Raw genomic sequence first — 12,661 nt, forward strand, 5'->3', positions numbered from 1 at the left:
ATTCCAGTCCCGGCGGCGGCGGCAGCACTGGCGGCGGCGGCGGCAACGGCGGCGGCTTAAGGAGTGCCTCCCCTCACCGGAACGCCTACGAAGCCGGCATCCAAGCCTTGAAAGCCACCAAGGATGCCCTGGGCGACCCTGACAGCGAGGAGGCCAAGCGGGCCGCCCGCAACAAGAAGTACGGCTCCAACGTCCACCGGATCAAGAACATGTTCCTGCAGATGGGCACGGCGGCCCCGCCGGGGGGCGAGGGGGCGGTGGAGCTGGCCAAGATGAAGGAGAAGCCCGTCCGCTTGTCCTTGCCCCGGGCCAGCAGCCTGAACGAGAACGTGGACCACAGTGCCTTGCTGAAGCTGGGCACCAGTGTCTCCGAGCGGGTCAGCCGCTTCGACTCCAAGCCCGACAAGCCCCTCTCCAAGCTCCAGGAGACCCGCAAGATCTTCGAGAGGAGCCTCCAGGAGAAGGAGACCACCAACAAGCTCCTCCTGAGGAAGGAGCGGGCCGGCTTCCAGGACCGGAAGCTGGACGTGGTGGTCCGCTTCAACGGCAGCACCGAGTCGCTGGACAAGCTGGACACCGAGGCCGTCTCGCCCACCGTCAGCCAGCTCAGCGCCGTCTTCGAGAAGGCCGACCTGAGGAACAACCTGCACAAGGCCCCCAGCAAGGTCGGGCCTCTCAACTCCAAGATCGTCCCCAAGAGGCCCAGGGTCTTCCTCCAGGCTCCCGAAGGGGCCAAGGTGGAAGGGCGGGCCAGCGACGGGCCTATCCTCCAGGTAAGGGGCAGGCTGCCGGAGGCCGACAAGACCCAGAGCAAACTCCCTGCTGGCGGGCCGGCGGCAGTCAAGGACAGTAACGCGGGCCTGCGTCCCCAGAAGGTCCAAGAGGTCCGGAAGATAAAGCCCGTGGAAGTGGAAGAGAGCGGGGACTCGGAGCAGGAATTTGAGGCGGCGGAGGTGGCGGTCGCGGCGGCTGAGGAGCACGGGAAGGCCTCCAAAGGCTCCGACACCGCCAGGGCTGAAGTGATCCAAGCCGAGGTCACGGTGCACGCGGCCTTGGAAAACGGCGGACAGGCTGGGGAGAGACACCTCGAGACGCCGGACCCGTTGGCTGATGCGTACTGTGAGGTCAAGGCTGAGGGACCAGAGGAGAATGACCTGGGTGATGAGTCTAAGAAAGAGGACTTCTCTGAGGCGGACCTGGTGGACATTAGTGCCTACAGTGGGCTGGGGGAGGACTCGGGAGGGAGCGGGCTGGATGAAGACGAGGATGCCGATGGACTGTACGCGCCGGAATCCAGCTGCGTGGAGATCCCAGGGCTGTCGGAGGAGGAGGAGCCGGGCCCCGACCGCAAGATCCACTTCAGCACGGCCCCCATCCAGGTAGGCCTTTGGGTGTAATGTCACTTGGCAGCATTGACCACTGGGCCTTGAGAGAAACGATTGTACGTGGAGATTGGGCTGAATTGCCCCATAGAAGTGTCATATTTTCCACACTAAAGGGAGACCCCAAAACTGGATCTATTATAGAATCTTCCAACTTTGACCTGTTTCTCAGCAATGGCATCTAAAGGGGTAAAATTGTGTCTGGACTGTACCACTTCAGGTGGGAGCTCCCCTGAGCGAATGCTTCACCCTCCCAACAGATTTCACTGCATGGAGATCCCTGAATCATGGAGAAAGATTCTAACCTAAGTCTTCTCCCTGACTTGCTAGTTTTCTATATACAGAGTTTATTTTTAAATGAAAGAACATTCAGTTATGTACCTGTAGTCTGAAATGGTACAGTCCAGGCACAGGTTTACCGCCTTATCTGCTATCAGTGAGAACTAGGCCTATCCTGCTAGAGGGTTATCTTCTTCTGTCCCCTCCACAATAGGATTTCCTGTTTAGGCCTTGATTTTGCAAGGCCTGTGACAAATTCATGCCTTCACTCACGAGGCCTAGACAAAATGACAGGAAGGGAGCTCGCTTTTTGTTTTGTTTGCATTTCAGTCCCCCCCCCCCCCCCCGGCGTCCAAAAGGCGTCCCCGGAAGCGAAGGGACGAGGCAGCCTGCTTGCGAAAAGCGCTGCATAACTCCCACCCTAAAAGCAGGGGGCGGGGGGGGGGGAGAGGCTGGCTTTTGACAAGACCGAGCTTTTCACTGAGGCTGGGGTATGAAACCGTGAATCAAAGGAACGGAGAAATGTGTGTCTGACAGCAGAGCCTCCGATGACCGTGCTGGCGTTTCGGGGCTCCTTTTCCAGCTTCCTTTTTGATTCCTAGTGCAAAATCCAGGAAAAAAGGAGAAGGGTGGGGTTGCAAGAGATCCTGTCCCCCCCCCCCTCCACCTGACAATCCGGCAGCCGGAGAGAGAGATACTGAGGCGGCTTGATTTTTTTTTTTAAAAAAAGAGAGAGGCCGTTCTCCATCCTTGCCTTTTTTCCCCTTATCCTGAAAGGCGTTGCTTTTACGAAACGCCAGAGGCGAGGGAGGGATTATTAATGAATCCTTTTTACAGCTGGCTGCTGGTAGTAAAGGGAACAGCACATCTGACGGGGGTTCTCGGTTTCCTGCACAGCCATCCCACCTCGGCTAGGGGCCGTGTGTCCCCTGGAAAGGGGGAGAGGAAATAGACATCTCCAACACAAATTAGGGAGAGAGGCTCCGTCGCCATCTGTTCTTCTCCGGCCCTTCCCCCTTCCTTCTGCCCTAGCAGAACAGATTGGCCACCTTTCCTGCCCCCCCCTCCCCAAATACACCTTGCAAGGATCAGAGACACCCCCAGACGCAGTGCCCAAGAGTTAGCAGTGAAAAGCCAGTTGCCAAGAGGATGGCAGATCTGAAAGCTGTCCTCCGTCTTCCGCAGGTGAAAAGGCAGTCAAGGAGAGAAGGAAAATTGGGCTCCGAGCAGTGTTCCCTCTAAGCTGAGTTAGTGTGAGCGAGCTCACAGTTTTTTAGCCTCCAGCTCACACATTTTTGTCTTAGCTCAGGAAGGAGGGCTCCAGAGCAAGCTAATTTATGCAGTAGCCAAATCGCTTGCTCACCACTTTAATGCCAGGAGCTCACAAAGAAGAACTTTTGCTCACAAGACTCCACAGCTTAGAGGGAGCATTGGCTCCGAGGGGAGGCTGGCTATTGGCTATGGGTTCGTAGACATCCAAGGAGTTTCATGATCACCCAAGTTAAATCTGCCTGTGGTGACATTCTGTACACAGCAACTCATATGGACCATCAATCCCCTTCTAGCTTGTATCATGCAGTAGCAAGAATGTTGGTTATTTAGGCTGGGGAGAGGCCAGAATCCAATCCTTGCTTTGACACAGAGCTTGTCTTGTTACCTTGGACTTCTCACCGTTTTTCAACCTAGTCTACCACACAGGGTTGTTCTGAGGATTAAAGGGGGGGGGGTCACGTACTGAGCTTCATGGAGGAAGGGCCCGGATACCAACGTAATCTATAAATAAAGGGATTACAATGTGGGTTAGTATGCCAGGAAGCAGATGGCGGGAGCCAATGAGGTGCCCCAGGGCAAAGGTCACATTTCCTTGACCTTCTGGCACACTTCCATCATCCTAGTAAACAATCTGAGAAGCCCCAGGGGGAGAGGCCACGGTCCCTCGGTCCCCACCCCCAGCAGGACTGGCATAGGGAGCCAGCCCCCCCCCCCTACAAGGCTCACAAAACATTCTCACAAAACATTTCTGGGCTTGCTTGCGTAAATCGTTTTGACTTGCCATTTGCAGGCCCAAGGGCCAGATTTTTTAAAAAGAGCCTGCCATCATTTAAAATCACGCAGGCCCACGTACCCATGGTCTTGCTTGGCACTGCCACCGCATGCATGGACTGCAATCTACATGCATGCAGAGAGGCTTCTGGGTAGTGGTGGCGGAGCTGGGAGGCAGGCAGCTCGTTCAGTTTGGCTTTGTCTGTAGGCATTTGGGGGAGAGGAGGAAACGCAAATCGGTGGACCCTGGGTGACGTCTCGGGTATGGAGGGCTGCCAGAGTTAAGTGACGGGATGCTAGGAGGTGGGTGCGCGCTTCCTTTCGGAGAGATCGGGTGGGTGTCGTGCCAAACAGAAGGCACAGTGTGTGCCATATTCGAGGGGGAAGTGCCATAGATCACGGGTTGGATCCTACCAGCTTTCCTGCTCGTCCAGTTCCCCTTCTCACTGCATCTCCCTCCCAGGAAGCATTGGCCCATGCAGTATTCTTGGTCCCAACGGGACCTTTCTTCCCTCTTTTACCAGCAGAGAAGCAGAAAGGATCCGATCCCATATTTGCTTGTAACTCTGAAAGTCGGGCTGGGTTTGCCTTCCTCTGAGAACCCATCGCTAGGCTAATTTGCTGGAGCTTCCCAGCATTATCAGACCTGCCGGCACCGGGTTCACCCTTCCTCACCAGATGTAGGTTAATCTGTCGGGCTGGGAGGGTGCGCGCTGGCGTCTGGAGGACCTTACCCTGGAGCCAGGACCTTCTGCTCCCAGCCTCTATGGTTCTAGAACACCCTCTCCTCCATCCTCTTGCTCAAATTCTTGTTATTGTCAGATTGCTGCTGATGCCAGGCGCCGGATCCCGTCCCACACCAAGTGGGAAATCCAACAGAGATTGCAGGACAAGGCCGTCTTCAAGACTGCGCAGCTCCTGTACATCTCTGGCCATGGGTGAAGTGTGCAGAGCGTTGAAAATTCACTGGCAGTCTTTAAGCAGTGGCTGGACAAACACTTGTCAGGGATGCTCTAGGCTGATCCTGCATTGAGCAGGGGGTTGGACTAGATGGCCTATGTGACCCCTTCCAACTCTGTGATTCTAGGATTCTGTGATTCTATAAATACAGCCCCAGAAGTCAAAGCCAGAGTCTCCCCCCTTCCTTCCTTCCTTCCTTCCTTCCTTCCTTCCTTCCTTCCTTCCTTCCTTGCTTTCTCCAATAGCTAATTTCTTTCTCTCTCCAAGAGCTAGCTCCCCTGACCTGGATAGTCCAGACTAGCCTGATCTCATCAGCTCTCAGAAGCTAAGCAGGGTTGGCCCTGGCTAGTATTTGAATGGGAGACCTCCAAGGAATACCAGGGTTATGATGTGGATGCAGGCAGCGACAAACTTCCTTTGAACGTCTCTTGCCTTGAAAACCCTGTGGGGTCACCATAAGTCAGCTGTGACACGATGTCAAAAACAGCAACAAAAAGAGCTAGCCATGGTGAGAGACAAGGTGTTCTGGAGTCCCGGGCACCCCTCGGAAGCCACGGTGGGGAAGTGTTTAGAGTACTGCGCTAGGATGTGGAGTCCCAGGTTTGAATCCCAACTCCTGCCATGGAAGCTTACTGGGTGTGACCTTTGGCCAGTCACTCTCTCAGCCTCACCTACTTTACAGGGTTGTTGTTGAGCACAAACTGGAGGCGATCAGAACTGGGATGTGCCGCTCAGAGCCCCCTGAAGGAAGACTGGGATAAAAAAGCTAATCCATGGAGACAGAGAGATGGAAAGCACGAAGTCCTTGCCCAAAGGGATTATTACCTACATTAGATGGTACACGAGCACAAAAGAAGTGTCTGATTCCTAAAAGTAGAGGTGGTGGGTTCCAGATTGGTTAGAAACTCCTGTTTTTTGGTACCGGATTTGTGACTGGAATTTGTCAGAAGTAGGGAAGACACAAATTTATTTATTTATTTATTTGCTGGCGTTCTAGTCCGCCTCTCCCACTGAGCTCAAGGTGGATTACACTGTAAATTGATGCTGTCAGTAGGATGAGTAGGATTACCGAAATTGGACGGAGTTCCTTTGTTTAGTTCCACTGGCTTTCTCTATGGGTCTCGGGTACAGATAAAGTATGGGCTGTGTTCCTGCGATTGTTTGCATACTTCGAGGACACTCCACACATATGGCCATTTCAGTGACAACAGGACCCGCAGGCAATTCCTGTTGAAAACTGTTTGAAACAGAAAGCACGGTGTAATTTGGCGGATTGTCGGGGACAACTCTGGCTCTCTGGTCATGGGTCAGTGAGGAGGGAGGTCGTATACCTTCATGGGGTGTAGTGCTGGTACCAGACCTATCCCGCAAAAAAGCATGACAATGGTAGGGGGTTGCCAGCTAGGGCTGTCATACAGTGACTTTTAATTTCCCCCCCAGTTTAAGCAACAGGTTAGAGTGAGGGTTGCCATCCTCCAGGTGGGGGCTGGAGATCTCCTGAAATCACAACTGATCTCCAGACTACATAAACCACTTATTTATCACTTATTTATTGATTTAAAACACATAGAAGGTGGATTGCATGGCACTATACCTTAAGAAGGTCCCTCCCATCCCTAAACCCCTCCTTTACCAGCTCCGCCCTAAAATCTCCAGGTATTTCTGAACCCAAAAGTTAGTAACCCAAGTTAGAGCTTGCTTTTGGAAGAAAATATCAGTTCTGTATTGTTCACAGCATGATATTTCACTTTTAATAGTTTCTATTTCAGCCGCTATGGGGATGCGATGTGTTTCTAAAGAAATAGCATGCCGAGGCCAATGCCTTTCAAAGTTAAACAAGTTCAAGACCCATCAGTATGGTGGAAGAAGATGTGTTAACAATCAGCCTTGATCCAGCTGAGCACTGTTGAGTTCAGTTGCCTGTGCTGATTTGTACCTGCAGGAATGTCACATTCATTTTCTGTGGCAAGAGAAACCGCCTGGTGTTTTGAGATATAAAGTGAAAGGAAAAGCTATCTTTAAATTCTTGTTGCTGCAGCCTTGACTGTGAAAAGAGGAAGTCAGTTTGTGTGTGTGTGTGTGTGTGTGAGAGAGAGACACACACACACAAAGAGGTGGTGCATAGATCTACTTAACGGTGTACCTTTAAGTCAATGCCACTGATCAATTACGTACGTAAGTGCTATCAAGTCGTAGATGACTTAGGGCGACCTCAACAAGGGGGCTTTCAAGGCAAGTAAGAAGCAGAGGTGGTGGTTCACCATTGCCTTCCTCTGCAGAACCTTCCAAGATCTGACAAGATCGGGCTAAATCATACTGTTCCACATCCCACTGATCAATTAGGGGAGCAAATTTTAATATGTGATCAAAGCCCTAGTTGAAGAAGGTGCTGATTAACTCAATTTTTAATCACCCCAAATCGATCCTCATCCCAAAATGTCACGAGATCTTATCATGAAAGTCCTGATTGGCTCTTTGGATTGCTGCAACTTCTGAAATGCTTGGGCAGATTTTCAAATGAAAATCTAGGATAAACAGGTAAAGCCAGTCATTGGCAGAGCATTCTACCAGGTAGAGGAAAGGTTATTTGCATTGTACTATATGAATTATACTGCAGTGACTCCCCCCCCCCATTGGCAAACAGAGTATTTGTGGGGAGGGTGGAAATGACACAGTGTGGTGTAGTGGTTAGAGCCCTGGGCACAGTTTGGTGCCTCTTGGACCATACTGTAATCATTCATATTCACGAGGACTCTTTGAAGATACTGTGCCTTGAGTGAAGAAGGATAGAACAATCTCTGGAAGTCCTCCACCAGGCTCTTAGATCAAAAAAGTCTTCAAATGTGTAATGTATATTGGGATTTTGCCCAGCATGGTGTAGTGGTTAAGAGCGGCGGAGTCTAATCTGGAAAACCAGGTTTGATTCCTTGCTCCTCCACAGGAAGCCTGCTGGGTGACCTTGGGCCAGTCACAGTTCTCTCAGAGCCGTTCTCTCAAGAGCAGTTCTCTCAGAGCTCTCTCAGCCCCACCTACCTCACAAGGTGCCTGTTGTGGGGAGAAGAAGGGAAGGTGATTGTAAGCCGCTTTGAGACTCCTTCAGGTAGAGAAAAGTAGGGTATAACTATTGGGATATTTGGTTAATATAAGAGAATTTTGCCCAGCCATAGAAGCGTGATACTGGGTGCAGTAAATAAACCTCCCAAGAAGTATATTGCAAAAAAGGCAAACTTACATTTTTACAAGTTGATCCAGTTCACATTCAGGTTGCAGTCGAAAGAAAAGAGACGCCTGATCTGAAGAGCACTTTCCCTATGGCCAGCTTGTCTGGCATCATGTGTGTGGGAATATGAGGGCAATGTGTCTACAGGAGAGACCTGCAGAGACATGTGTCTCCATGGAAGGCCATGGAAAGTGAGTGAGAGGACAAAGGGAGAGAGGAGAGGTCAGAGGGCAGCTCCCAGGTTAAGACAAAGAGAGGCATCCCATTCAAGGAGGTAACACCTGTACGCCCTTAGAGTGATGTAGCGCCTCCCAGTGTCCAGGCATGCTGAGTCGCACACTGCAGCAATAGAAACCTACTCTTCTTTATTTAGATTATATTTATTTAGGTATTTAAACCCCACGTCTCTCCCCAGTAGGAACCCAGAGCAGCTTACAACATAGTAAGTCTCAAAAGGCCCAATTGTAACTGACAGACAGGGTAGTCGTACAGTACAGGAAGAAGATCACATAGCCTAGTGGGTGGCGACAGGCATAAAACAAGGGGGCCAAGAGCAAAAATTGGAGGCGTACGGCGGCCAAAAAGACATTCTTTTAGAGGCTGTAAGAGCATGGATGATGTGCCCTCAAGGGAGAACTGACTTAAGCAGCCTTCCAGCAGGCAGCCTCTTCAGTGAATGAGCCAATGATACCCAGTGAGAGATGGAGCCGAATGATCTGCCTCTTCCCATGGAGGCTGGTAGGAAGACCATGCAGAGATGGAGCAGGCAGCCTCCTTTGGGGGCAACAGCTGGGAGCTCACAGGAGCCTTTAATTGTTTAATTAACCATCTTTTCATTCTTTGGCTGTACTGTTGATGCACACAGGTCGAGGAATTTCTGCTTTACCAGTTTAGGGTGAGGAGCCGTGTTGGGTTGGAATAGAAGAGCCAGATTTGAGTCCTGTACTCCTTAATGACCAACACAATTTTCAGGGTGTAAGCTTCCCAGAGTCAGAGCTCCCTTCATCAGATGTCAATGGGAGTTTTAACTCTCAAAAGCTTGTACCCTGGAAATCCTGTTGGACTGTAAGGTGCTCTACCTCTTCTTCTTCCTCTTCTTCTTCCTCTTCTTCCTCTTCTTCTTCCTCTTCTTCCTCTTCTTCTTCTTCTCCTCTTCTTCTCTTCTTCTTTTCTTCTCTTCTTCTTTTCTTCTTTTCTTCTTCTTTTCTTCTCTTCTTCTTTTCTTCTTTTCTTCTTCTTTTCTTCTCTTCTTCTTTTCTTCTTTTCTTCTTCTTTTCTTCTCTTCTTCTTTTCTTCTTTTCTTCTTCTTTTCTTCTCTTCTTCTTTTCTTCTTTTCTTCTTCTTTTCTTCTCTTCTTCTTTTCTTCTTTTCTTCTTCTTTTCTTCTCTTCTTCTTTTCTTCTTTTCTTCTTCTTTTCTTCTCTTCTTCTTTTCTTCTTTTCTTCTTCTTTTCTTCTCTTCTTCTTTTCTTCTTTTCTTCTTCTTTTCTTCTCTTCTTCTTTTCTTCTTTTCTTCTTCTTTTCTTCTCTTCTTCTTTTCTTCTTTTCTTCTTCTTTTCTTCTCTTCTTCTTTTCTTCTTTTCTTCTTCTTTTCTTCTCTTCTTCTTTTCTTCTTTTCTTCTTCTTTTCTTCTCTTCTTCTTTTCTTCTTTTCTTCTTCTTTTCTTCTCTTCTTCTTTTCCTCTTCTTCTTCTTCTTCTCTCCTCCTCCTCCTCTTCCTCCTCCTCCTCCACCACTTCTCCACATGCAGCCAGCTGGATGACCTTGGGTCCGTCCCAGTTCTCTCAGAGCTGTTCTTTCAAGAGCAGTTCTCTCAGAGCTCTCTCAGCCCCACCTACCTCACAAGGTGCCTGTTGTGGGGAGAAGAAGGGAAGGTGATTGTAAGCCGCTTTGAGACTCCAAGTGAAGGGTGGGGTATAAATCCTCCTCCTCTTCCTTCTCCTCCTCCTCCTCCTTCTTCTTGGCAATAATAAGAGGGTGGGGGTGAGGGGGCTGCTGTTTAAGAAACACCAGTCCAAACCCTTATTTGAGAGCATAGGACTAGCTGCGTAGTTCTTTATCTCTAGGCACTTAGAGCCTGAGCATAGCAACAGTCCTTGGCATGGTTGGCTTTCCCCCCCACTTACCAGGTCCCAACCTGGTGGGACTCTCTGCTGAGTGACATCCGTGCCCTGCGTGACTTTGCTGCAGTTCTGCAGGGCCTTGTGAGGCAGAGATGGTCCGCCAGGCGTTTGGTTGATGACAGCGAGGGTGTCTATCTGGCAAGGTGGTAGTATAATTGGAAGTCTGATCGCCATCCGGTTAAATTGATACCAAAATTTTATTGTAATTTTAACTGATACTGAAATTTTATTGTAATTACAATGTCTTAACTAGTACGCTATAATCGTTTTTGTTTATCGTTGTACACTGCCCTGAGCCCTGTTTACAGGGAATGGGGTGGTATTATTTTTATTTTTTTTTTAAAAATAAAACCGAATGGAATAAGTAAATAAACGCTAGTTGCCAGCTGTGACTTGAGAAATTCCTGGAGATTTGGGGGCAGAGCTGGGGAGGGGAGGGACCTCAGTGGCAGTGTTCCCTCTAAGCTGAGTTAGTGTGAGCTAGCTCACAGTTTCTTAGCCTCCGGCTCACATATTTTCGTCTTAGCTCAGGAAGGAGGGCTCCAGAGCAAACTAATTTATGTCGCAGCCAAATGGCTTGCTCACAACTGTAAGCCTGGTAGCTCACAAAGTAGAATTTTTGCTCGCAGGACTCCACATCTTAGAGGGCACATTGCTCAGTGGTATAAGTCCGCTCTCTGAGGCGACCATTTCCTCCAGGGGCACTGGTCTTTGGAGATCACTTGTAATTCCAGGAGAACTCCAGGCCCCACCTGGAGATTGGTACTCTAGTAAATGCAGTCATGTCCCCCCCCCCAACACACACACATCTTCCCCACCACCCATTCACAGGGGTTCCATGTTCAGGACTTCCAGATTCCTGACTGTGGCATCCACCCTAGTGGACTTGAGCTCCCACATCCTTCTTCTAGCACAGGGTGAGTCGAAAGTTGAGAGAAGCTGAAAGAAACCAGTGGTTGTTGGTTAGAATGGTCACTCTTAGCTCTTGGGGCTTCTATGAGCGATTCCTGCATTTATGCAGTTGTTGTTATGTATTTCTGGGGGCCCAGCAGCTGCCTTTCCTAGAGCTAGTTCTTTCATAGCAGGGGCTATTGGATCTTCCCAGTATGCAAACTGCAGCCTTGGGTCCACAGGAAATTGCAAACCTAATAGCATATTCCTGTTGCAAGTACCACGTGGAATGGAATTGGATGATTCAAAGGCCTAGTAGTATATGAACTTTAGAGGTTGCTTTGCTTCTCTGCTGTACTCTTCTATGAGTTGCTTAATTGTAAAGTTTTTTTTTAAAAGTGTGTACCATATTTTTGCATGACGCACGCAGAAGATAACGACGTATAATATAGCAGGGTTTCCATCACTGCTCACGCCCTTGCTGAGTTTGATGAACCTTTTGCTTTTTTAAACATCTCTGAAATTTATTTTATTCCTTTCTGCTAATCTATTATCCCTGCAGCAAAGCTATCCGTTCTCTCACATCACAGATAATATATCAGATTTTTTATTTTATTTTACCTTTTCTCCAAGGAGCTCAGAGTGGTGTATGTGGTATGCTTCCCTTTTTATTATTACAATGGCCTTGCAAGGTAGATTGGGTTGACAGACAATACCTGGCCCAAGGTCACCTTGTAAGTTTCATGGAAGAGTATTGGCTTGAATTTGGATCTTGTCCACCTGAGACCATTTCTGCAGTAGTGAAATTCTCCACATTGGCGTTTTCAGAACTGTGCATTATGTGAAGCTTTCTGTAGTAGATTTTTCTTCCCCAGGTGGAGACCAGACATTTTCTCCTTTTTGCCCCATGTTTTCAGAATCCCCATTTTTAGAGCGTTCCAAAAATGCGGGTTAAGAAGGAGAAGACTTTGGGTCTGCGCCTGTTGAGGAAAAATCTACTGCAGAGATTTTCACATAACACACATTTTTAAAAGCATCAGTGTGGGGAATTCCACTACTGTGGAAATGGTCTTATGCTCCAGCTGTTGTACCACCACTGGTTCTCTGGTGGACGAACTGGTCACCTTCATAGAACTTGGAGACAGTGTGATTAGAAAGTTGGAGTAGGATCAGGAAGATCTGATTTCAAATCCTACTTCTTTTGTGGAGCTAGGTGGGTGAATTTGGGCCAGGCTTTCTCTCAGCCTAACCTACCTCATCGGCAAGGCCAATTCTCTGGCCCAGCCACCTGAGTGATTGCTGGAGGCCATGGATGCTCCATAGGGACTTGCTTGCTCCTGGTCATTGCTGATGTGGGAGGCAAGAGACATCACCTCATGGATCTTTGCTGTGCATTGCTAACAATAAAATATTAAACAAGGCTGAAATGATCTATCTACATCCCCAAGATTTCAGAACACAATAGACTTTGGGCTGCCAGAAGTCCCTCCTCAGCTTCCCCAGGGAAGACCCAAAACAGATTACATCATTCCTCCTTCCTCCATTTTATTCTCACAACAGCCCTTTGAGGTAGGCTGACTGGGCCAAGGTCACCCAGAAAGCTTCCATGTCAGAGTGGGGATTCGAACCTGGGTGTCCCAAATCCTAGTCTGACTCTTTAACCACTACACCACACTGGCCCTAATCTTCTCCATGTGTCTGTATAAAGGATCTGCCTACCCGCGTATCTATCTGCCTGTGTATCCAGCCTTATAAAAACATTTCTG

The 12,661-nt window shown here is 49.1% G+C and overlaps 1 protein-coding gene across 1 annotated transcript in view; it reads left to right on the forward strand.

Annotated features, from left to right (window-relative positions):
- PPP1R9B (protein phosphatase 1 regulatory subunit 9B) overlaps window positions 1-12,661 on the forward strand; it is a 99,019-nt gene that overhangs the window by 7,317 nt on the left and 79,041 nt on the right. The window contains exon 2 of the mRNA XM_015413674.1: window positions 8-1,379. Coding sequence (XP_015269160.1) covers window positions 8-1,379 — 1,372 coding nt within the window. The remainder of the gene's footprint in view (window positions 1-7; window positions 1,380-12,661) is intronic.

Source organism: Gekko japonicus, unplaced genomic scaffold (assembly GCF_001447785.1).
Source record: "Gekko japonicus isolate JY-2015 unplaced genomic scaffold, Gekko_japonicus_V1.1 scaffold544, whole genome shotgun sequence".
Taxonomy (NCBI): domain Eukaryota; kingdom Metazoa; phylum Chordata; class Lepidosauria; order Squamata; family Gekkonidae; genus Gekko; species Gekko japonicus.